The sequence below is a fragment of the Microtus oregoni genome, unplaced genomic scaffold (genome assembly GCF_018167655.1).
Source record: "Microtus oregoni isolate MIOR12 unplaced genomic scaffold, Mior012 000052F_005, whole genome shotgun sequence".
Taxonomy (NCBI): Eukaryota; Metazoa; Chordata; class Mammalia; order Rodentia; family Cricetidae; genus Microtus; species Microtus oregoni.
Window position 1 is genome coordinate 103347 of NW_024543817.1, and position 25651 is coordinate 128997.

At 45.3% G+C, this 25651-nt stretch overlaps 1 protein-coding gene across 1 annotated transcript; it reads left to right on the forward strand.

Annotated features, from left to right (window-relative positions):
* Positions 1-5445: 5445 nt before the first annotated feature.
* On the forward strand, positions 5446-8570 carry LOC121437407 (small integral membrane protein 10-like protein 2A). Its single transcript, XM_041637298.1, has 2 exons — positions 5446-6188; positions 6956-8570. The coding sequence occupies exon 1, from the start codon at positions 5599-5601 to the stop codon at positions 5833-5835; it is 237 nt and encodes a 78-aa protein (XP_041493232.1). The 5' UTR covers positions 5446-5598; the 3' UTR covers positions 5836-6188; positions 6956-8570.
* The last annotated feature ends 17081 nt before the right edge of the window (positions 8571-25651 follow it).

Below are 25651 nucleotides of genomic sequence, written 5' to 3' on the forward strand. Positions count from 1 at the left end.
TTATATTAATGTCAGGAACAGTATATGTTTTATTTTTTTAGTTTTTCTTCTATTTTTGAGATAATATAGTTATATTTCTTCCTTGCCTTTCCTCCCCACTTAATGCCTCCTTTCTCTCTTTCAAATTCATGGACTCTTTTTCCAATGTTGTCACATGCATGCATATATATATACCTCAAGCTTATTATTAACTAGTTCTTAAAACTTAAATCAACCCATTTCTAATAGTCTGTATTTTACCACGAGGCTCTTGGTTTGTTACCTCACATCTTGTTTTTCCAGCTGCTGCTGGTGTCTCCCAAACTCCTCCTCCTTTCTCCCTTTAACGTTGCTTGGATTTCCTGCCTGGCTCTATTATGCCTGGCTGTTGGCCAAATCAGCTTCTTTATTAACCAATGATAATAAAATATATTCACAACATACAGAAGAACATGCACATCATTTACATATATGTGGATATATATGTGTGTGTATATCTTTTTGGTATCATATTATATATATAATTTAGAAATTATATATTATATATAATTATATTATATATAATTACTAAGTTGTTGTAACATTTTATAAGGTATTTCTCCTTGCTGGTCAAAATTCTCCATGTTACAGGGGAAACAACATTGATAAAATAGTTTAGCCACTTAACTCAAGAAACAATTAAGGAACAAGGACAGTGAGTCCAGGAGAGATTGATGTCTAAAATTGCTGCAGTATTATTTTAACTGTCCATTCTTTCATCAAAGCCTGACAAGCTAAAAATGGCAGAGGAAAAGCCACAAATAATTCTCACCTCCAAAATATCAGTAAAACTACTGGCAAATCATTTCAATCAGCATTTTAGGGTCATAAAAATAACTCAAATGCTTATGTTTGTCAGGAAATGAAAGGAGGAATTTGAGAAAACAGGTGGCAGTTCTGCTTGTTGTCAAATGAAGGAGGAAGTCTAAGTCCCTCAGATAGTTATTATCTCATCTGTTCAGAGGCTCCCTGGAAGACCCCATTGATAAGGAGGGTTATATTAGACTGAACTTTGCAGTCACCCATAAAAAACTATAGGGTTAGGAAGGGAGTTTTATAATAAAGGTGCCAATCTAGCAGGAAGAGCAATATACCTATAACATTTATGTTTCAGTTAACTAACACCATATCCCTAGACTTAATTTCTATCGCCCAAAAGAAACTAGCCTTGAAAAATGTAATAACTATCCTTATTATCAATCTAAACCTCAGAGATTTAGGCAAGTTCTTACTATATGCTCCAGGCTGGACTTGAACTCACTGTGTAGGCCATGCTGGGCTTCATCCTGCCTCAGCCCTCCAAGTTCCAGGATAGTAAGCATGCACTACCATGCCTACTTTTTCTATTACCTCCTCTAAAAATTCTGGCCTGTTTGAAGTTTTTATATCTATAACCATGATTCAAATTCATGTATTCTTCTGGTGTTTTATATTTTCATGCCTAGGCACCAGTATCCCAGTCTAATGTTGTAGACTGAGAAATCTGGGGCTGTAATGAATGAAAACAGTTGAGGGTAAGTTGAAGTTTATATGCAAACACTCCTTGAAAGAATTATTTTGCTAGGGACTGGAGAGCTTGCTTAGCAGTTAGGAGCACTTGGTGTACAATCATGAAGACATCAATAATTAAAAATGGAGTTTGTTGATCGAGATTTTCTGTCCCACCTGGTCCCACGGTCATTCAGTACCAAAGAAACACACAGAGGTCTACATTAATTATAAACTGGTTGGCCTAGTGGCTCAAGCTTTTCTTATTAATTTTTATAACTTATATTTTTGTCTGTGTTAGCTGTGTGGCTTGGTACCTTTCATCAGTGAGGCATGCTCATCTTGCTTCCTCTGTTTCTGGGTGACAACTGTAGACTCAGCCTTTCCTCTTCCCAGAATTCTCCTGTTCTTGTCACCCTGCCTATACTTCCTGCCTGGCTACTGGCCAATCAGCATTTTATTAAAATACAAGTGACAAATCTTTACAAAGTACAAGACCATTGTCCCACAGCATTCATCCACACACACTTTTTTTTTCAAAACAAGAATTCTGAATCTAATGTCCCTTGTTTAGCTTTCTTCCTGACCATTATCCATAACAACATGTATCCAACACTCTAAACAAAGAAAAATATCCATTTTTTGAGAATGTGGGCATAGTTTTTCTACTTCCTGCTGACTGGTGGCACTGATAATCTTATGGGTACCTAAAGAACATTTAGAATTATGAGCAAGTCCTGACTGGAGTATCCTGTGAGGCTTGATCATCTCAGCCAGCAGTTTTGAATCTGTTCTAGATGTAGAACTCAGACATCTGGGCCATCTGGATTTCTCAGGAGGTCTTCTTTGATCAAACCTGAGTTTTCTTAACCCAGAATGAATCCAGCGCCTCTCATTTCCTGTCTAAACAAAAGCAAAGCCTCTTCTCCAAAGTAACATATATTTTGACTTATATTATAAAGTCAAGGCATTTTCAAAATACATAGGTTGGATTAATTCAGCAACATTTATAATCAAATGTCGTTTAGCAGCCGTAACACAATAACATATAGTATCAAGACTCTGTGTATTCTCCATTTTTACGTGGCTTTATTTTAAACTCTATTTTTTTCTTTTTCTTTTTAATTTTTGGTTTTTTGAGACCAGGTTTCTCTGTGTATCTGGCTGTCCTGGCACTCACTCTGTAGAACAGATTGTCCTTGAACTCACAGAGATCCACCCGCCTCTCTGCCTCCAACTGTTGGGATTAAAGATGTGTTCTACCACACCTTGAATTCACAGAGATCCACTGGCTGCTGCCTCCCAAGGGTTGGGATTAAAGGTATGTGCCACCACACCTTGAACTCACAGAGATCCATCCACCTGCCAGAGTTAAGATCCCAAGACTGTGTAACACGCCAGCCGCACCTAGCAAACACCCATAAGTGATTCTAGTGCTGAGATAGATAGACAACTTCTTGCTTCTGCACGGGACAAACATATGCAGCTACACAAGCACGTGCAGGTGTATGTCCCTGCTAGCATGCATGTACATACACACATTTTTAATGTGTTTGGCGTTTGTTCATTATAAATACAATTAAAATAATAACACAAAAGTAAGACCAGCCTAGGTTACATAGTGAGTTCCAGGCAAGTATGGCTACAGATTGAGACTGAATCAAAAAGTTAGGTATATGAAAGTTTAAAATAATACTTTTTTTTTTTTTCATCTTTTGAGACAGGGTTTCTCTGTGTAAGAGCCCTGGCTGTCCTGGAACACTCTTTGTACACCAGACTGGCATTGAACTCACAGAGATCTGCCTGCCTCTGCCTCCCAGTAAGGGTATTAAAGGTGTGCACCACCACACCCAGCACTGTAATCTTAGTTTCTAAAGATACTCAAAATCAGTGATTTAGAAAACGCATTTGCCCATACACGGCCATTAGGGTATCAAACTCTTACATTCAACCTGGCACTGTGAATTCTCTTCACTGCAATGAGACAAGGAGCAGCTAGAATAATGAAAAGACAGAGAACTGTTTGTACACAATAAGATATTCTAGTTACCAAGTTTCACAGTATTGACAAAAAGATCCCTAGAAACAAGCGGAAAGTTTGTCTTCTTCCCTGCACACAAGATGAATGCACAGAAATGTGTATTTCAAGGGTAGGAGGAAGGCTCCAAATGTAAAACACAACGTTGACATGCCCAGTGTAATGATGTGTTCTGTCTCTTTAAGAGACAAGCGATGCTGCTCACTGCCTCCCCAAGCCAGGCATGGAGGCACAGGGGGCAGAGATGGTTTTTTGGTTTGTTTGTTGGGCTTTTTAGTCCATAGGCTCACCATGCAGGCCTGACTGGCCTGGGACTTGTTATGTAGACCAGGCTGGCCTCAAACTTACAAAGGTCTGCCTGCCTCTGCTGCCTGAATGCTTAGGATCAAAGACTTGTGCAGTCATACCTGGCAGTGACACAAGTTTCAAATCCCAGATCTTGGGAAGGCAGTGACAGGCAGATCCCTGGAGCTTGTTGACCCTCTCTCTGGTCTACTGGAAGGGCTCTTAGCCATGAAGAGACGGTCCAACAACTGAAGTAAATAGGCTCCATGGGTTGTCTTCTCGCCTCCACACACAGGAATGCATGCACACCTACGCATACATGTGAATCCACACAGGAATGCATGCAGACACATATACATACAAAGATACATTTCTATATACTAATGATGAACAGGCATATGGAAACTGAGATTAAAGGTCCAAAATCATTTATAGTGCTTTCAAAGGAAATGAGTATTTTTGAGTAGCTATAACAAATGTAAAAAGGATCTCAATGCCAAACCATACGAATTTCAATAAAAGAAATAAAAACATCTTGATGAACAAAGACAGACTCTGTTCTTAACATGAAACAATCTACATAAAAATGGTGTCAGTTCTCCCCAAAACTAGTCTATTTAATACAGTTTGAAGCAATGCCTTTTGTACTCACTATTTACTTCTTAAATTATGTGGGTATGCACAGCCCCTAGAATAACTAAAGATGTACTGTCAAATAAAAATAGAATTTGGAGGGATCACTCTACTCCCTATTAATAAATACAGATGATCTTTGATTTACTCTGAAGTTTATCTAGATAAATCAATTTTAAGTGGAAAATATCCTAAGACGAAAATGCCCTTCGGGTACCTAACCCACTGAACACAGTAACTGAGAAACGCTCTACAATGTGGAAACTTGGCTGTTTTTCTCTCACCCTTGCATAGGTGACTGAACGCTGCCCACATCGCCAGAGACTATCTGGCTTTGGGTTGGATTTGGTTTAACCTGTTGATCTAAAGATTAGATGCTAACATGAAAAGGCAGCCAGCAAACACAACAGAAATGGAACAAAATGCATGCACCATTGATCTGATGGCACTGCTTGGGGCAGTTCAGGGCATTATGCAAATAATGAGAGGTGCAATGAGTCCTTGGACCTGGTTCCCGAGGAGGCGGTGGAAGAGGGCTGTTAGCGTGCACAGGAGAGAACTACTGGATATACTTTCCTATAGAATTAGCAAAAGTGGTCCACGAGAGCTGGCTAGTCCTTAAAAGAAATAAAAACATCGTGATGAATTCTAGAGTATTTCTCTAGAGCTAGTCCCTGCAGCGCACCATTCACGCCGTTCAGTATTTGTGCACTCTAGGAATAACAAGCTGAACAGGTGGGACAGGCACTTGGTTGGTATGAGACTTCGTGGAGAGAGGGTTCCCATCTGTGGGACTGAGGTAGTAAGGCCAAGCAAGCCCGGCCCGACCTCTGCCGCCATTCTGTAGCAGCAGGACTCAGGATGAGACAAAGATACCTGCTGAACTAGGTGGGGGGTGGGGGGAAGAAAGACTTCTGCCCAGAGCCTGCGGCGAGGGGGCGGAGCTGAGCAGCCGCAGGTCTCGCAAGAAGGCCGAGAGCCACTGAGGCTGCGGGGTGGTGGGTGGAGCACTGGAGGCTGCAAGGACCCGGAGCCCGAGGGCGGGGCTGCAGGCAGCGTTGGGCAACTTGTCGCGGTGCAGCGCGGCGAGGCACACTGAGCTGGCTCTGCGGCGGGTGAGCGGGTGAGCCAGGCCGATGGCGGTGTCGACGGCCCTGTCGGCTGCAGCTGCGGCTGCAGCCCTATCCGGCCTGGTAATGCGATTGTCGCGTTGGGCGGCGATGCGAGGCTCCTACAGCGCTTTCTGCAAGGGGCTCACGCGCACGCTGCTCACCTTCTTCGACCTGGCCTGGCGGCTGCGCGTGAACTTCCCCTACTTTTATATGGTGGCCTCGGTGATGCTCAACGTCCGCCTGCAGGTGCGGATCGAGTGAGCCATCGCCCGCCACAACAGCGGCCCCCCGGGTGGAGAGCGCCATCTGCGTCACCCGCGCCACCCCCCCATCCCCTCCAGGCGGCCGCTTGAAGGACCTTGGGGCCGCTCAGGGCCCAGAGACAGTGGCGGGGGGCGCAGACGGAACTGCCTGGGTCCCTCCATTTTAGGCCTCCGCGGAGGGCCACAGTACTGCATCCCATACTGCAAAAACCCTTCGCAGCCGAGTCATTTTCCGCGGCATCCAGAGAATCATCAGAGTCTGGCAAACCTGTTGCCTCCGATTGGCCAGAAAGAGGGAGAACCCGAAAGAGGGTGTGCTACCGCAGGATTTACCAGGCCCTGTGCAGTAAGGTAGGTGCGGACAGGTTGGAATGGGGGCTGGTGGGTATAACTCGTTTGTGGAAATAGGGAATACGCCATGGCACACCTGCTGCGTAGCCAAGCTTAGAAACTGAAAAGGTAGGCAAGGCTATCCCGTGTCTCTGGTGGTGGTCCCATGATAGGGTATCGGGAGACAGGGAGCCCCTCTCACCCACCTCCAGGCCTCAAGTCCCTTTTTTGTTTGTTTGTTTTCGAGACAGGGTTTCTCTGTCTAACATTTCTAGCTGTCCTGGAACTAGCTCTTGTAGACCAGGCTGGCCTCGAACTCACAGAGATCCACCTACCTCTTCATCCTGAGTGCTGGGATTGAAGGCATGGACCACCACCACCCTGGCTTCAAGTCCCTTTTTTGTAGAAGCCTCCTAAGATGTAACCTGAACCCCGAATGACAGAGTGAATTGGGCCAGTGAGCCCCCCAGGAAGGTGCTAGAAGAGGAAATATTTGTCCATCGGTCTCCCTATGTCAGGTGGTCAGATAAAATGGACAGTTCTTTTCTGAACCAAACCTCAGGTCTGTCCCCTTCTTTGCATGCAGGCCCAAGGTTAGTCTCTGCAGCTCTGTGCAGCCCTTCTCCAGACTGCCTCCTGCACTCTTGGGGATGGGGCAGGGGACTGTCCTCTGCCTGCTCCCCCTGCTCTCCCTGTTGCTCCCCTAACCCAGCATTCCTGAGGCTCTCTGCATCTGCAGACAGGAAAGAACAGGAAATATTGGTTACAATCGTCTCTTTCCCCCACAGCCTGCTTCTCCCATCCTCCCTGTCTGCCCAGCAGCACCTGCGATGACACTGGTGAGACCCAGAAGCCCATCTTCCAGCCATGAGCAGCCTGGCAGCTGTGTGCCACAGGATCTGGGGAAGTGGGAAGGATTCCAGCAGCAAGCATCTGCTGTCGGGATAGGGTGGAGAAGCAGAGTGCACAGGAAGCCAACTCTGAAGGCTTTTTTTTCAAGCCTTGGTCTTCTGGGTGATGTCTCCCTTCTGTGATCATTTCAAGATGGATCCCTATGTAGAGATGCCTGCCTTTGTTCCTGAGCAGCCCGGGGAGCAGCTGAGTGAAGAACCTGCCTAGAAGAGGAAGGGCCTTTCTGGTAGAGGCCTAGAGAATGGTGGGGTTGCTCAGGCCTTCTGGCCCCGACATAGAAAAGATGCCAGTGTCCCTCGGGCACTGATATTTCCCAGTAACACTGTGAGGGAGACATATTCCCTCATCTCATGAACACAATGGGGCTCAAGTACCGGGCTTGGTTTGCCCTTGTTACACACAGAAGAAGGGAGGAGGCTCAGCCTGCCCTGGACCTGCATTCCCCCACCCCTTCTGCAGTCTTCTCCATGACCTAGAAGGACGCCGGGGTGGGGAGGGATTAGAGAGCTGCCAGGGGCCTAGGGAGAAAGAGAGGCTGTGGGTTAGGGTAGCTGGGTATCTGCCTTTCCTTGGAGTGGACTAAAAGACAGGCAGATGTTGAGTTCATGAACAGAGAGGTTGGTTCAAGAACTTCCTGAAATTAGTCCTCTCCACCTCTCTGGTGCTTGACCAGGGGCCCCCAAGCAGTTGTGTGGTAGTGGACTGCAATGATGACATTATGGTTCATGGGAAGTCGAGGAGCTACAGGCTGAGACCCATGGTATGGCTCTGTTTCTTTGTTCCCAGGCTTGTAGCCCCATCCCAGGCATCACATGGGAAAAGCTTCTCCTCCAGATATACTGAGCACAGTCTGTCCAGGAGGCCCTTCTTAGGCTAGACTCTCCAAATGCCCAAGGATGGCCCAAGGGATACTTTTACTATGTCTCCTACACTCCTCAAGCTTCTCTGGCACTGGTATCTCAAGGTCCATGCATTCCATTCCTGATATGGAAACCTTCAGCATGCTGGTCAGCCTTGGCCTACTGGGAGAAATGAGTATGGAGATGGAGGCCCTGCCTTCTTAGACCTCCTGCTCCAGGAAGCCCCTCCCTGCTCATGTCCAGGCATGGGCTATGGTGTGAGGTCAGAGGCACTGGCAATGGACTGGACTCTGGGCCAGTAGATGCGGGTAGAACTAGGACTCTGCTTTGTGTTCTTGTCCCATTCTGGCCCTGAGTAGTCTGTGAGCCTCTGTTTTCCCCGCCCCCTTGGCTACTTTTCTTCCTCCACAGTGTGTGATGGGGTCGTGATGCACTTTATCTCCTTGCAGTCTGTACTGCAAGCAGAAGAGCTTCAATCAGCTCAGAGACTGAACCCGGATGGCTGTACATTTACATTTGTGATGAACTCTGCTCTGCCAGCACTGTCTGGTCAGAGATGCTGTTTCTGATGTTGCCCCAATGTTGTTGTCTCTCAAATTTAAAAGAAAATCTTCGAGTTCAGTACACCAAATACTGCCTGGATGCCTCCTGTTTTTCTCTGGTGCCATACCGTACCTAGTGTGGGAAAGTTGGTGGGGTGCGAGACAGCACTGTCCAAGCCCAGCAGGGGTCACCCAGAGAGCTGATCAGGGAAACTGCAGCTTCAGAGCCTCCTCCTAGACCACCCTTGACAGAACCACCACCCTCTGCTCCCCCCACACCAAGTGGGTAACAGTAGAGCCAGGACCAGAATGTTCCAGTTGGTCAAGAAGCATAGGTCTTTTCTTTGCTTCTAGAGACTGATGTCAGAAATGTTTAACTGAAGTTGAACTTCAAGGGTAAAGGGAAGTGTAGCTGTGATCTTGGAGGTCACTTGGTGCTGGTCAGAATTTCTAAGAAGATAAATGACCCATAAGGGAATGGTGCTGAATGCCTGCTATTTCGTGGCCTTGGGAGTCAAAGTCTATTCTCTCAGAGTAACATTGCCCTGGGCTCCTTCAAAGAAACCAGGAACCAATCGGATTGAGGTGAGAAGGTGGTTGACAGACAAGCTGCCCAGTGGTGGCGCACGCCTTCAATCCCAGCACTTGGGAGACTGAGGCCAGCCTGGTTTACAGAGGGAGTTCCAGGACAGCCAAGGCTACAGAGAAACCCTGCCTCAGAAAAAGAAAACAAAAATCTACAAATGACATTAAGAAATTGGGGAATCTGGGTGGTCATGGCACACTTGGGAGGCAGAGGCAAGGGGATCTCTGAGTTTGTGGCCAGCATGAGCTACAGAGTGAGTTCCAGGGCTACACAGGAAAATCCTGTCTTGAAACATGTCCCTGCCTCCAAAAGAAGTTGAAGAAAATAGAAAGAGGGAGTGAGGTTCAGGGGGAGGGCGGGAAAGGAGGAATCTAGGAAAGTGGATGGGGAGCTCCAGGCTGGGTCCCTCCAGAAGAGGCCAGAAGCCTGGGAAGGAAGAACGTGGAGCGTGCGGGTGGAGCATCCACCGTACACTAAAGAAGCATGCTTCAGCAGAGGAGTACAGCCTGAGTTTAGGGGCTCAGGTTATACTCATTACAAGGCTCCAAGCACTCCCCGGGGGCCAGGGAACCGGAATAAGGACAACACTCCTAGCAGTGGTGGAAGTGAGTCCCTGTGGCATCTGCCAGTCCAAGCACAGATCTGAGCCGCTGAGCCTACCCTCTCCATCCTGCTCACCTCATTAGCATGTACTCTCAGATCTCCTGGACCAGCAAACCAGAGGAGGCAGGCAGGCTTGGCCTGTCATGGTGATAGGTGGTGCCCAGCAAAACGCCGAGCCAGGCTCTCCGCCTTAGTTCTGCCAGATGCCTGGTACAGAGGTACGGCACAGCGCACCGCACAGCGTGCATTGGTTTGGTTTGTTCAGTGACCTTCTCGTGCTTGTGGGCATTCAGTGGTGGAAAAGCTGTGTGACATTTGTCAACAGGTCATGGAGCGGCCTAGTTACTAGGAAGAAAAGGAACTGAGTGATGAGAACTGACCTCCAAGGAGATCTTGCCCGGTGATTGCACTGTGCTTTGCATTCTGAATCTCAGCATAATCCCACACCTTTATCCTCTGTCCAAAAAAGAGGTGGGGTCTAAAATAGACCAGGAAAGAAAAGCCCATTTTCTGCATCCCTGTCCCTGGGTAGGAAGAGAAAGGCGGGCTGGAAAATGGTGGAAGAGCAAAGGTAAAAAGGTCCATTCTGTGTGAGGTCCAGGACTCGGATAAGAAAGCCTGGGCTTTGGGGAGTTGACCTGCTCCAAACCGAGCTCTCTATGGGGAGCAGCTAAGGCCATGCAGAGATGGGCCACCTTCTCTCTGTACCACCTCTGGAAAGTTCTAATCTTAGTGACTGAGTCAGGAGAGAGCAAGTTGGCAGTAATCAGGCAGTTCTAGGATAAACAGAGCAAAATGTATGAAGAAAGTGAGAAGAGTGAAGAGCAAACAAACGTTCCTGTCACTGATCCCCTGCTGCACCTCCCACAAAGGCTGCGGAGTCTTGGGTGAATGTGGAGGCGCGGGGGAGTAGAATGTGAAACTGAGCTGTGGCAAATCCGTTCTTCGTTCCTCCCAATTCTTGCTTATCATTCCATATAGTTGATTTTTTTTCTATATTCAAAGCTGCCTTAGCCCCTTATAGGAAGGTATATTGCATTTCTCCATGTTTTCTCATGCCCTTTGTTTCTGTTCACGGTTTTTCTGTTTTCTGGAAGTTTTTTTTTTGGGGGGGTATCTTTTTTTGTTTGCTGTTATGCAATTTTATAGGCGATGAAATGACAACTGTCATGAAGGATAAATACGTGGCATACTCGTGATGGGTTTCTAAATACATGCTTTTAGATGTAGATGAAAGGTCGGCATGGGTGGGGCTTTTGTTTAGCTCCAGCATCTTGGTACCAAGTTACTTTCCTCAGCTCAGCCAGGGGTGAGAGGCTTTTTTGAGGAAAGGGTCACATTCTGGGTCACAGCAGCATTTAAGAATGCTACAGTCTGCCAGGCAGTGGTGGCGCACACCTTTAATCCCAGCACTGGGGAGGCAGAGGCAGACAGATCTCTGTGAGTTCGAGGCCAGCCTGGTCTACAGAGTGAGTTCCAGGACAGGCTCCAAAGTTACAGAGAAACACTGTCTCAAACAACAACAACAAAAAATGCTACAGTCTTCCATTGCCTCAAGCTGGGTACAGTTCTCTCTCTCCAATACCAATATATTCAGTTGAGCCCATTACTTTCCTAAAACTTTTCTCTCTTCACCATTCATGGCCCAAATTAAATCTTGTCTCCTAGTCTCTGTGGACAGACATCCATTAGGCTTATAACTATTTCAGTTTGATGCATTAAAATGGCTTATTATAAGAATCCATTTTAGATTCCTTTCAATACACATTAGGACAGTATGTGGTCATATGTCTATTGGCCACTTGTATTTGTCTTTTCAAACAGAAGCACTGTGTTTTTAAAAAGAGGAAATGGGGTGTTCTTTTCCATCATTGATTAATGGGAAATGATTTCGGGCCAGGCTGTCAGCATGAATGTGTGCGGTAGACAAGTGGCGCTTGTTCCATCCTCCACCCTCTCTACTAACACATGGCATAGCATCATTTAGGAACACTAGCTGCTCTCCAAAGTGAAGCAGACAGAAACAGCAGGCGGCCAGAACGATGAGTGGAACCGAAAGCGGGTCTGGGGGGGGGGGGGGGGGGGCGGAAAGTCAGCCAGCAACAAATAGGCACCCCGTGCAGGGTGAGGGCAGGGTGGGGGTGGGGCTGTAACTATGTGATTTATGCGGGCCTTTGTGGTACCAGTGTACTGTCTGCCACGAACGGGAGCCAGGACATCTTGACTTGCTTGCTTGTGACTCAAGAAAATTAATTCTCATGTCCAAGCCTTGGCTTGAAAGAGGCTCACCATCAATCCCCATGAGAACCTTTCTGTTAACATAGGCTTCATACATGGCTTTGGGATGAACACCTGACCAACTAATCTAAGGGCTTAGGAATTTCTCAGCACAGAACTGTGATGCCATGAGCAGAGCCTTTCTGAAAAGGTTCCACTCAAACTCTACTTTGGGAAACATGAATTCCTTGCATTTTTCTTGTTCATGGGACTCCCAGCAATCTTTGTCAGACTGTACTCAAATACATATTGCTGCAGCTCCGTATGTACCAAAAGGTATTCACTGAAGCAAGTTCACTGAAAATTACATATTGTGGGGTTGGGTCAGAAACACAGACATAGGCTGTGTGGTGGTGGCGCACGCCTTTAATCCCAGCACTCAGGAGCAGAGGCAGGCGGATCTCTGTGAGTTCAAGGCCAGCCTGGTCTACAAGAGCTAGTTCCAGGACAGGATTCAAAGCTACAGAGAAACCCTATCTCGAAAAAACAAAAAGAAAGAAAGAAAAGAAATGTAAACATGGAACTCATGTCTCTTGAGTACTAGCTGTGCTAGCAGGAAATTGAATAAATTTGTGCAATCCCACGTCCTTGCCCAGGTTTAGAAGTCCCTAGTGGCAGATGGTGGAAGTGCAGGACCTGCTGGGTTTGGGTGGTGATGCCTGAGATCTGGATGTGTGCAAGGCTGTCAGACAAACGCTGTGGCATCGGGGAGCTAATCTTGGAGTGAACTGCAGTTGGGGGCACTTTGGTCCCATGCTGCCTTCTACCAGCAAGCAGGAACACTGAGGCCATTTGAATGTGCTTTCATCCCCAAACACACTTCCTGCCATTTGCTCTCGCCAAGGGGCACACAGCACAAGGAGACTCCGACAGAAATGAAGAGCGTGACCATGCCCAGCCAGAGTAATACCCACTGGTACACAAACACTACAATGGAGACAGTATTTTCTCACTAAGATCTTCTTTCTCAGGTTGAGCATGGTGATGCACGCCTTTAGTCCCAGCCCTCAGGAAGCAGAGGCAGGTGGATCTGTGTGAATTTGAAGCCAGCCTGGTCTACAGAGTGAGTTCCAGGACAGACAAGGCTGTTACACAAAGAAACCCTGTCTCTAAAAACACATACACACACATACAAAGATTTTCTTTCTTTTTCACTGATGAACTATTCAAGCATTCAGGGCCATGACTAAAAAGACCAAACTTAAGGAGCTGGAGAGATGGCCCAGTAGTTAAGAGTGCAGACTGCCACTGCAGAGGACCCAAGTTTTGTTTCCAGCACTCATGTTGAGTTTCTCACAACTGCTTGTAATTCTAGATCTGCAGAATACAAGATTGTCTTTTGGCTTCTGTGAACATCTTCACTCATGGGTATATTACCCTTTACCTGTCTTCCCATAATTAAAAATAAAATAATCATAAGACCAAACCTTGGAAGGGGAGTGGCTCATGATCTCCCATACTTAACTGAGGAGCTATTGACAATTGGTGGCTTCTAGGAGGGGGAAAGGAACTAATTTAAGAGTTCAACCCCTAGTGGGTCACCAATGTTTCAGTGGATGGTTCCCAAACCTGGGCGTATCTAGTAAGCACACATCAGACAGGGTTGTTTTCTCATTCCTTCCTTCTTTCTTTTTTTAAAGACACAAAGTTGAGAGTGGACAAGGAAGTGGGCATGGACCTGAGAGGCATTAGGAGGAGGAGTGGAAGATAAATGTGACCGGCATACATTATATGAAATTCTCAAAAAAATAATACATATACTATATTTAAAAATATGGAAAGGTGCTTGTAAGAATGTTGTTCAATATTAAATGTTCAATAAACATTAATTGTTATTCTTAGAAAAAATATCAAAAGTAAGTGTTCAGGTGTAGAAGGTACTGGGGGTATGGATGAAAGTCACAGAAAATCTCTACGGTTAAATAAGAGAACTTCTGTTGGGAAATTCATGACACAGATATCTGAATACAAAATGCTTTTAAATTCAACAAACAAGATGAAAAATACTTTCCCTGTGCCATTCTATAGTTTATCTTTGTGTGCTTTTGAAACAAGATCCGGCTCCATAGCCAAGGCTGGTCCTGCCTCAGCCTCCCAAGAACAAGGGTTACAATCGTGAGATGATATTCATATTCACAGTTCAAATGCTAAGAATAAAGTAAAGAGAATACTAGAAACTCAGGAATAGAAGTACCAAATTACTAAAAAAGACAGTCCATATATCCATATAGGATGCAGGGCAGTGGTGGTGCACGCCTTTAATCCCAGCACTCGGGAGGCAGAGACGGCCAGATCTCTGTGAGTTCGAGGCCAGCCTGGTCTACAGAGTGAGTTCCAGGACAGGCAGGGCTGTTACACAGAGAAACCCTGTCTCAGAAAAACAGAACAAAGCAAAACAAAACAGCCACCTATGTCTCAGTAGAAGCCCCAAAGGCCAAGGGGGCGTGTGTAATACAGTTCAAGCTCTCACATAAAAGAACTGCTAATCCAGTTTACTATAGCCAACAAAGTTAGCATTCACAATCAAGAAAAGCTAGGGTTTTTCAAGATAAGCTTCAATTTAAAGAAATCATGACTGCTAAATTATCACTGCAGGAGACACTTGAAGGCACCCTGTACACAGGAAGTAGAAGATAAGACAAGCGGGAGAGGGTAGTCAACTTCCTGGCAGGAGTAGGTCAGCTAAGGAGAACTAGGAAAGAAAGTCATTAGGAAGACAATACCTCTGAAAGCAAATTCTCCATTATAAAGCAAAGACTGACTAGACTGAAAATGACATTTAGTTGTTTGTTCCTTCCACAAACACATGGGTAGGAAGTCATACAGAGTCAAAACATGGAGAAAAACAACAACGAAAACCCTGTATGTCTTTAGCCATTAGGGCAATGCCAGTCAAGACTATAATAAGTTCCATTCCTACTGAAGCAGAATGGCTATTATCAAGAAAATGAGACGGGAGAAAATTCTGGTGAGAATGCGGGAGGAAGAAGCCTTATGCACTGCTGCTGGAAATATAAATTAGAATAGCAACTATGGAAACCAACATGGACTTTTCTCCAAAGACTGAAAGTAGAACTGTCTTATGTTATTCCGGAGTATATTCCCCAAACAATTAAGGACAGCATACAACAGATACCTCAACACCCCTGCCCATCACACTGCTATTCACAACAGCCAAGCTGTGGAATCGGCCTGGGCAGCCATGAATGAATGAATGAATGAATGAATGAATGAATGAATAAAGAAAATGTATAGGACACAAACAACCAAAGTGTTAGTTGTAAAGAATAAAATTGTGTCATTTTCACCAAACAGATAAAACTGGAGATCATGTTAAGTGAAATAAGCCAGATCGGCATAGTGGCACACACCATAAGTCCCAACACTCTGGGGTTAGAGGTAGGAGGATTCAGAGTTCAAGGCTACAAGCAAACTGAAATAAAGCAGGCTCAGAGAGAACAGGTTCATGTGTTTTCTCTCACGTATGTGTAATCTAGGGGAAAAGTCACAAAAGTGGAATGATTGTGTCTTACAGAGACGAAAGAAAGAAGTTCAGATAAGCGTGGAGAGGCAGATAAGGGGGGATTTGAGAAAGTGAATATGGCCAAGTGTCTTCTATATACACAGGAAAACATCACAATTTATCTGTACAATTAAAATATACTGGTACTGAGTTTTTAAAAGGGTTATCAGTACACAAAGAAGGAGAATAAAGATGTTTGACAGTGAATAAAGGATGTTTGGAACTTATTTTATGTCAGGTACTGCTCTAAAGACATAGACTAGACAGTACGTTAGTCAGGAGGGCTCCAGAAAAGAATGTACATAATCCCTCTATGAAGAAAAATTAATCGAGGCTCAGAGAAGTAAAGCAACTTGCTGACAGCCAGACATGTGGCAGAGTGACTTTGTGAGCCAGATAGTTTGACTCATGGTTTCGGAGGTCCAAAAGCCTCGTGCCAAAAAAAGAAAGAAAGAAATAAGAAAATAATTTATCTGAGGTTAAACTGAGGAGTAGCAGACTAAGTTTTTTGGTGGGGTATAGGGAGCATAACAGGAATGTCCTTGTCCCCACAGATCTCCAGGGAAACCAGGAATGTTAAGCATGCAGGATTATCTTTCCAATGGAAAAGATGTTTAAAAAAAAAAAAAACCTGTTCTTCCATCCAGAAAGCTTGGAACTGAAAGTAATTAATAGTTTAGTGACCTGTTATCTGTTGTGCCCACAAACAGGACCAGAGATGCCGAATGGTCTAAATGCCCCTTGAGATCATCCATAGAACCAGAAGCTCCCACAAGCTCCCACAACCAGAACCAGAGGTGACTAATAACCCAAATGACCTCTAAGCTATCTCTATGACCAAGGCCAGGCCAGAACCTTGTCTAGGCCCTTAAGCTAGTATGGGCAGCCTATCTCTAGAACCCATCTTCTTGGCAGAAATGACATTACCTGGAGTTGTGTTTTCAATGTAATTACGGTTCTTTGTGCATCAGAGATTGCATTACACCAGAAAACTTTTTTCGAAATTGCACTGTGTTTAAATTTGTTGAGAATCAACTGCCTGAATGAGTTTTCATCTCTTTGAGCTTGCTTCCCTACCTAGGCACCTGCAGGGTCCCCTCAGTGGGGGAGGTTGCTTTCCTGCTGCCTTACCCAATAGACCTGCAACCCTCTGAAATCAAATCCTCAAAACATAGGAAAGCCTGTCCAAGAAAGCACCTGTCCTGTGGGCGTGGTAAACCGTTCGAAAGCAGAAGAAGGGACCTTAGGCTTAGGGCTGAGGTTTCGCTAACCACGCGTGGTGAAATCGTGACTTGGAAGATTGTTTGGGAGATGTTTCCAAAACTTGAGTCTCTCAAAAGCCAAGACGTTGGCAGTCAGGAAGAGCTGAGATAATAAGTTGAAGGCTATTAGGAGCTGCCCAGGAAGCGCTGACAGATAGGCAAACACTGCGATTCCAGCTCAGCATTTGTTCTTGTTTTGTCTTAAGCTGATAAGAGGATGCCTAGCTGCTCGCTTTCAGTCATCTCAGGAGGTGCACATTCAAATCTCTTAGCACTTCGTGTCTGTCCGCTCCTGGATTTCCCCCAACTTTTACTTCCTTTTGAAAATTTATTTAAAAGATAGTTACATCATTTCTCGCCCACTCCTTCATCTAACCCCTCCCGTGCCTCCTCCCAACTCCCTCTCAAATTCATGCCCCCTCTTTCTTTCTTTATTATTGTTACATATGTGTATGAATAAATACATACATGCAAAAAAGAGCTTGATGCCAGCAGTAGATGCTACTGAAGACCCAAAATGGATATCCATTACATGTTAGGAGCATGTATAAGACATGTAAAAAAATCCATTCAAGAGATCTTGGAAGGGAAAACAGGCCACAATTTCTTTCTTTTTTCATTTTTTGTAGAGTTAACTTCTTTATTGATTCTTTGGGAGTTTCACATCATGCACCCCAATTCTACTCACCTTCTAGTTCCCCCATATCCTCCCCTCACCCCTGCAGCACCCCCCAAAGAAAAATTTAAAAGATCAAAACAAAACAAAGCTAGTAAACAAAAAACAAACAAGAACAAAATAAACAAACAAAAAATCCAAAGAACAAGAAACAAAAACCCTCTTTGCTTCTCATTTCTTGCTTCTCCAACACCTCTTCATTTATGCCGATGGCACTGGGAGCAGGGTGTCACATAGTATATCCTTTTGTCCAATCAGCTCTACTAGCAGATGTTCATTGCCACGAGTCACTGGCCTGGTTCAAGGCCTCTGGTTTCTGGTACACCATCATCACTGGGTCCTCCCTGAAACTCCCCCAGGATATCTTGGTGGCTGCCCCAAGTCATGAAGATCCTTCAGGTATTGTTCCACAGGACCAGACCCTTCGCGAGCTCCAGCAGGTCCCAGATAGGGTGATGCTAAGGTAGGCCAACCCAATACCTGGCTGCGGGCCTGGGTGATAGCTGAGCTGGTCAGTCCAGGCCATTGGGCCACCTGCCTCAGGCGAGGGGGCAGAACCAACACCCCAATGCCCATGCTGTCACGGGCAGGAAAAACTTCTATAGCAAACAAGGGAGGTGGCCGGATCCTGTCTGAATGTCTGGACTGACCACATCCAAATGGCTTCCTGACAATATTCTTCCCTATCAGGCAAGCTGGGGAGTTGCGGTCAGTAGTCGAGGAGTCTATGGTTCACGCTGGACTCTGAGTAGCCTTGTCTGTGACTGTCACTGGTGTTGAATGGCTAGTGAATGATGATTTCATAGGTATCTGGAACTGCCAGCGCTCTCCCTTGCCCTTCCTCTTCCTGGATTTTCTGCTTTCTAGGCCAGTATAATAGCCCAAGAAAGCAGTAAGAAGCCTGGCTCCATTACTGCCCAGAAGAAGTCTCTGACATACAACATGGAGGTACCCTGTGGGATTTTGTGAAATCGCCAATAAGCAAAAGCTCAAGGTCAGCAAGGTATTATTCACTTCTAGTACATTCCTTCCCGGCACTGTGGATCAGGGTCCATCATATTGTGGGAAGGGTCCTCAAAACCTGTAGAGCATGGGGCTGGAGGGATGGCTCAGTGGTTAGGAGCACTGGCTGCTCTTCCAGAGGTTCTGAGTTCAATTCCCAGCAACCACATGGTGGCTCACAACCATCTGTGGTGAGATCTGGTGCCCTCTTCTGGCGTGTGGGCATGCATGGAGGCAGAATGTTGTATACATAAGAAATAAATAAATAAATCTTAAAAAAAAAACCTGTAGAGCAAGGAAGATGAAAATTCTGTGGACTTGGAGAGGGGCTTGCAGTGTAATTGAAAACCCCAGGACTGGGACGGAGCACAGCAGCACTCCCTGAAGGAAGCACTTTGAATGGTACTTCCCCTAAGGCAGTCACCTGGTGTCAGGCTCTGGTTAGGGAACAGAGAGTCTGAAGACCTAGAACCCTGGCATGAGTGAGCCTTCCCCAAGTATAAACGCTGACCCCTTGTGGCACAGAACTCCAGGGTTGCCTGGGGATTCATATTGGCAAAGGGGCCACATTTCCTTTCAGAATGGCTCATATAGGTTGATGAACACTGCCCAAGGCACATTTGTTTACTAAAGCAACTGAGAATTCTTATTGGGATGCCTAACGATTTTATTTGTAGTGACAATAAATAAATTGAATTCAGGTCAGAATTATTGCCTAAACTGGGCACTGGTGGCACACGGCTTTAATCCCACTACTTGGAAGGCAGAAGCAAGCAGATCTCTAAGGCCAGCCTCGTCTACAGAGCAAGTTCCAAGACAACCAAGGCCACACAAAGAAATTGTCTCGAAAAAAAAATTATCTCTGCTTGATGGTTTAATTTATTTTAATAATATGTAATGTGAATCTAGTATTGACACAGATTGCTCTGAGTGTTGCTGCCATGACAGAACCCGCTGGTGACCATGAAAAATAAGGAACTTAACCAACTGGCAATGTTGCTTCTTTGCTACCATCAAGAGCACGTTTAAGGCACCTTCCTAAGGTGGGCTCATAGCTCGGCATGGAGATGTAGGCTTGTATCAAAGCCACTCGGGGAAACAGACTGTTTTCAAAAGGAAAAGCAAAGAAAAGAAGCTAAGATTTAGTTCAATGATGGCGTGTTTGTCTAGTATACATGTGACCTTGTGTTCAAAAAAAGTTGGCTCATGGTCCAAAAAGAATGGCCTAGAGCCGGGCAGTGTTGGTGCACACCTTTAATCACAGCACTCGGGAGGCAGAGGCAGGTGGATCTCTGTGAGTTGGAGGCTAGTCTGGTCTACAGAGCGAGCTCCAGGACAGCCAGGGCTAGACAGAGAAAGCCTGTCTTGTACAATAAAAAACAAACAACCAAAAAGAAAAGAAGAGAAAAAAAGAATGGCCTAATAAAATTTTTTTAAAAAATTTGGAGGAACAAAGACTATATTGTCCATGCTGGTCTCAAATTCTCAAGCCTACTATTTTACAAGTTTTGGAATAATATATGTGTGCTACCATTCCTGTCCTTCGACAGTATTTCAGTAGAATTTACCTGAGGCATAATTTCAAAACAGTGTTTAAACTTTTCCATTCAAACATTTGCCTGCACATACAAAGAAGATGCGAGCTGGGGACATAGTCCACTGGTATAGCATTTGCACAGCATATGTGGAGCTCTGGGTTCGCTCTCCATCACTTCATAAACTTGGCAAGGTGGCATGTGTTCATAATCTCAGCACTGGACAGGTGAAGGAAAGATGGACCAGAGGAGGAAAGGCACCCTCGGCCACATAGGGGAGCTTAAGGCTAGCCTTGACTCAATGAGATGCTGTCTCAAAATAAAAAAAAAATAAATGTTAAACAAAAGAACAAAAGAGAAAGCCAAGGGAGAAACATGGAACAAAGAATAGAAATTTTCTCTTAAAAAAAAAGATGTATTTAGTATGCAAACAGTGTTCTGCCTGCTTGTATGCTGGCATGAAAGAAGAGGGCACCAGATCTCATTATAGGTGTCTGTGAGCCACCATGTAGGTGCTGGGAATTTAACTCAGGACCTCTGGAAGAGCAACCGGTGCTCTTAACCTCTGAGCCATCTTCCTAGCCCCCTAGAAATGTTTTCTCGTGATCTTTCCACTGAGGTCATAGAAATTGCTCTCCAAACAGAGAAAACCTAAACGCGTTCCACTATGGGCACGTTCATAACATCACACACATTAGGGTCATATCCAAGCGGAAGTTTCAGTGAATCCAAGCTGAAAAAGATGAAGTATTCTATCATTCCATGTCTTTCCTCCGGGGGAGTAATATAGGCCTACAAAACACACAGGCTAGAACAGTTTATAGAGAAACCCAATCTGCGCTTGTAGACTCTGCCCCTACTCTGGCTCTAACCGGCAGATTCCTGCTCCATCCCATGCTTGGTTCCCTTTCTGTCTGGAACACTGACAGTACCTGGGTGTTGTGTAAGCCATACCACATGCCTGAATCCCACCTCACACCAAGTAGAAGAATGTGCTCTGTGGCTCTGAATATTAATCACAGTGGCCATTAACCCCTTACAATCCAAGTTAAGAGGCTAGAAAGATTTGGCCGAGAAAGGATTAAGGCAGGTAAGATGACAATTATTGTTGCCACTAACCTGTCACATTTCAAGATTTTGTGTGTGTGTGTGTGTGCGCGCATGCACACGCACGCGCATGTATGTATTCAGGTGTTTGTGTATTTCGTGGGTGCCCAGCTACAGGTGTGTGGGGTGATGAGTATGTGTGTGCATGCATCTAGAGGCCTGAGAGCAATCTCAGATGGTGTTCTTCACGAATTAGGAGCCTTCTTTTTGAGATAGGGTCTCTCACTGAAGCCCGTGCTTGCCAATTAGCCTAGACTTGCTGGTCAGCAAGCCCCATGATCTTCCTATCTGTCTCCACAGCGCTGGGATTCCAAGTGTATGCTGCCATGTCAGGTTTTTAATGTAGGTGTTTGGAATTGAACTCGGGTTCCCAAGCTTGCACGGGGTGCACTTCACTGACTAAGTGGTCCCTTGGTCTCCTATCCACATTATTTCATCTGCTTGATTGTTGAAACTCATGGCCGGTCTCCATTACCTCAATAACAGCTAGCTATTCCTGGGAAGGTCTGACCCCACCAGCCACTCCCTTCCTTCAGTAGGATGGTTGTTTTTCTTCCAATCATCTAAGAATACCCCTGGTTAATGTTCCAAAAAAATACTGTGTAGCTAGGAGCTTAATTTTATGTATTTCCTCTGTATTATTTCCAAACTATTTCCTTTGGGAGGTGTTGCCATTTCTATAAGAAAACAGGCTCCTCTTGGTAAAGAATGCATGCTTTCCAGCACACCCGAGAGATTTTTCTGGCCACAAAACGCATCCTGTAGACTCAGAGAAACTAAGGTCAAGTGCAACATAGGAACAAATCTCCTCCTGCAAGAGCTTGACTTTGGTGGGCTTTGCTGACCGTACATTGAGTTTTGAGATCCACCGAAGCTTGAAATCCTCCACTTCTAATCAGTCACCCTGATAAGGCAGAAAACCTAACGGAGCCGAGGAAAAATTTGAGTGTAATTCTTTCTGCTTTTGCAGCAGTTCTGTGACTTCCAACCCCTCCCCCATGGTTGGTATTCAGTGTAAATTTTCTCATGCACACCTCTTAACAGATGCCCTTTAGCAGCCTTCTGCCAGAAGGGGATTTATAATCCTCTAGGGTCAAAAGCTTAGACTTTAAGTCTCCCGTCCTCTATGGCCTTCGCCTTCGTAGTCAACTTCCCACAGGGTTTATTCCACATTTGTTCAAACTCAATGCCCCCTTCACAGGGAAGAGCATATTTCTCCACCTGCTACCCATACTCAAAGCTTTTTAAAGAGACTTTACGATCTCGGGGAAGGGGCTTGCCATTCCAGAGCCTGGGCCCCCTTACCTGAGAAGAGTCACTGTCCTTAGACTCATATCCCCTGTAGTGGCAATTATGGCTCCGCCTCACAGAATGAGGCCTGCCGTATGGTAAGCACCACATGAATATTGATAATATTGATTCCTACTTGGTATGTTAATTGCGTTAGGAAACTGTGTCAAGGTAAAAATGAATCTGTTTCCAAAAGTGTCTGAGCCAGCTGAAGAACTCTTAAATGTGTTACAGAAAACATAAACATAATAGCAAGAAGAACATATGACTACAAATACAATCTATAAAGTGTATATTATATGCAGAAGACACACACTGTATCTTATGGTTGTAAATACATAGTTTTACAGTCCTGGGATAATCATCAGGAAGCTTCTTCTGTAGCAGATGAGGACAAATGCAGAGAGGCACAGTCAGACATTACACAGACAGTGAGGCACCTTGGAACACTCTACCTGTAATTGGAATGCCTCCATCTCCCTGCAGGACTCAGGAAACCCTGTGAAAGAGGAGGCAGAAAGAGTGTGAGAGCCAGAGGGGATGGAGGACACCAAGAAAACAAGGCCTTCTAAGGCAATAACATCAACACACTATGACTCCAGAGACTGAGGCAGCCTGCACGGGGCCTGCGTGACTCCACCCGGATGGGGTTCCAGCACTGAGAGGGGAAATGCACACATTCCCTCACCCCTAATTCAGAAGCATTTTCTGACAGATAACCCCTTGCAAATGAAAATTTAGATTTCTCCAAGGGAGTCTCACTGAGGAAACTAATTACTCTTAAGGGCTGGATGCATGCCTAGCTGTAGCTAGGCAACAGAAAACAAATCCAGCGGCATCTTTGGAGGTTCCTGCTCTCATAGTGTTGTGTCGGGGCTTTCCCTACCTTTTTAAAATTCTGTCTTATTTTCACACACACACACTCACACACACACACTCACACACACACTCACACACACTCACACACTCACACACACACACACACACTCACACACACTCACACACACACTCACACACACACTCACACACACACTCACACACACTCACTCACACACACACTCACACACACACACACACACTCACACACACTCATACTCACACACACACACTCACACACACACACATACACACACACACACACTTCTCTTTTTTGCCCTGTAGGCCCTTTACATGTACGCTATGGCTTTCTGTTTAGTGTTTTTATGGGATTCCTGCATGTGAGGATGAGCGAATCTCTGCCCCTATATCTGCTCTTGGGCTCTTTTCCTTCCGGTTGTTTTGTCCTATTCTGATATGTGAGTTTTTGTTTTGTCTTATTTTATTCTATTCTGTTATTATCCTTTAGAAGCCTATTTGTTTTCTAATGAGAGACAAAAATGGGATGGATCCAGGTGGAAGGGGAGGTAGGGAGGAACTGAAAGGAGTAGGGGACTGCAATTATGATATGTTATGTGAGAAAAAATAGAAGTTAAAAAAAAGAGGGACTGGGTGGTGGTGGTGCACACCTTTAATCCCCGTACTTGGGAGGCAGAGGCAGGTGGATCTCTGTGAGTTTGAGGCCAGCCTGGTCTACAGAGTGAGCTCCAGGACAGGCACCAAAGCTACAGAGAATCTCTGTCTCAAAAGACCAAAAGAAAAAAAAAGAGGGCCTGGAAAGATGGGTTCAATTCCCAGCACCAACATGGCAGCTCACAACCATCTATAACTCCAGTTCCAAGGAATCCAATACTCTCACATAGACATACATACAGGAAAAACACCAATGAACATGAAATAAAAATAACTTGTAAAAATGCCCCAGGATAACAAGGAATCTACAGTAACTGGAAATCTCACATCCCGCAGGTGAGAGTGTTGACTAGCCCACCCACTTCAGTTAACATGTGCTACTGAAAAAGTCAAACATTTGACTACTCCATAACCAGAAGTGTGGAAGGACACAGCTTTCTCACTCACTCATTTTTTCTCTCATCTGAATTCATTTCTTTGCTGTGGCTATTACCTATTGTATGCATTACCTATTGAGATGACAGTTTCCAAACATATACACCTCCAGGTCTAATCAAACCCACATTGTACTATCCGAGGGCCTATGTGTAAAGCCCGTTGTGCCTCTTCTGGCCCAACTTGCCATGAGTCTTCCTTCCACATCTCAGACTGGCGGCTGGAGCCTTACTGTGGCTCAGGCAAACACCTGCAGTCACTGGCGGCAAAGAGGACCAATGCAAGACTCCGTAGTAGGAGATCTCAGCTTTCTGTCCTCCGACAGGCAGGGATTGTACAGATCCCCAGTAGCGGGGACAGCTGACAGCTGAGAGTGCAGGAGCTCGGGTAAAACGCAGCAGCAGTGCAGGAGAAAACAGAAACCGAAACAAAACCTTGTGCCCCAAGCAGAAATTAGAGCTTCATCTTGCCTAATCCCACCTTCCAGGCAGACAGTCCTCAGAATGCAGGGGGAATTCTTTTGGTCCTAGGTTCCCCTCAAAAGGAAAGGGCTAAAAAAGTGAATACTTAGCATCCCCACCTATTGGGGAACCCGACCCAAATGACTGCTTCTGTTTCACCACAGGTGGGATTCTGGGAAAAGACCAGCTGAGGTGCTAGAAGATGGTTAGGGACAAATGGAAAGGGTGGAGTCATCAGCCTCTGTCCCATAGCACGAGCTACTGTCATTCCCATGGGCAACCTCTGCACAGGACTTCAGAAGCCTCCTCTGACAACAACTAGCCATCCCCTAGACAACCAGAGACAACGGCCAAGTCTGGAAACTTCCAGCCATAAGGTAGGTACTGGAGCAAATTCGAACCATGACGACTACTGTTAACAGTAATGGCTTAAACTGTCTGAAGGCGTGGATCTCACGTGTTTCAATCACACACAAAACAACGGTAACTACTACATCAGGCTGAGGCTATGCAGTCAGCTGGATCTGTTAATCATTTCATGATGTGTGTGTGTATTGCTCCAAATGCCACATGGAAAATGTTAGGTACTTACAATTGTCAAGAATACCTCAGTAACGCTATGGGGAGGAGACACAGCTCAAAACTCGGGAGTTACCTGTGATTCCTCCTTTACAGTAAGCTCCATGTCTACCCTACAATATTGTTGCAGGGGGAGGCTGCTTGTTTGTCCCGGCTGCCCTGAACCAAAATAACCTCATAGAAACTATATTAATTAAACCACTGTTTGGCCCATTAGCTCTAGCTTCTTATTGGCTAATTCTTAGATCCTAATTTAACTCATTTTATTAATCTGTGTATCACGACGATTCTGTGGCTTACCGGGTAAAATTTCCAGTGTCTGTCT

Coding starts and splice junctions, on each gene's coding strand:
- LOC121437407 (XM_041637298.1), top strand. CDS start 5,599: ATGGCGGTGTCGACGGCCCTGTCGGCTGCAGCTGCGGCTGCAGCCCTA.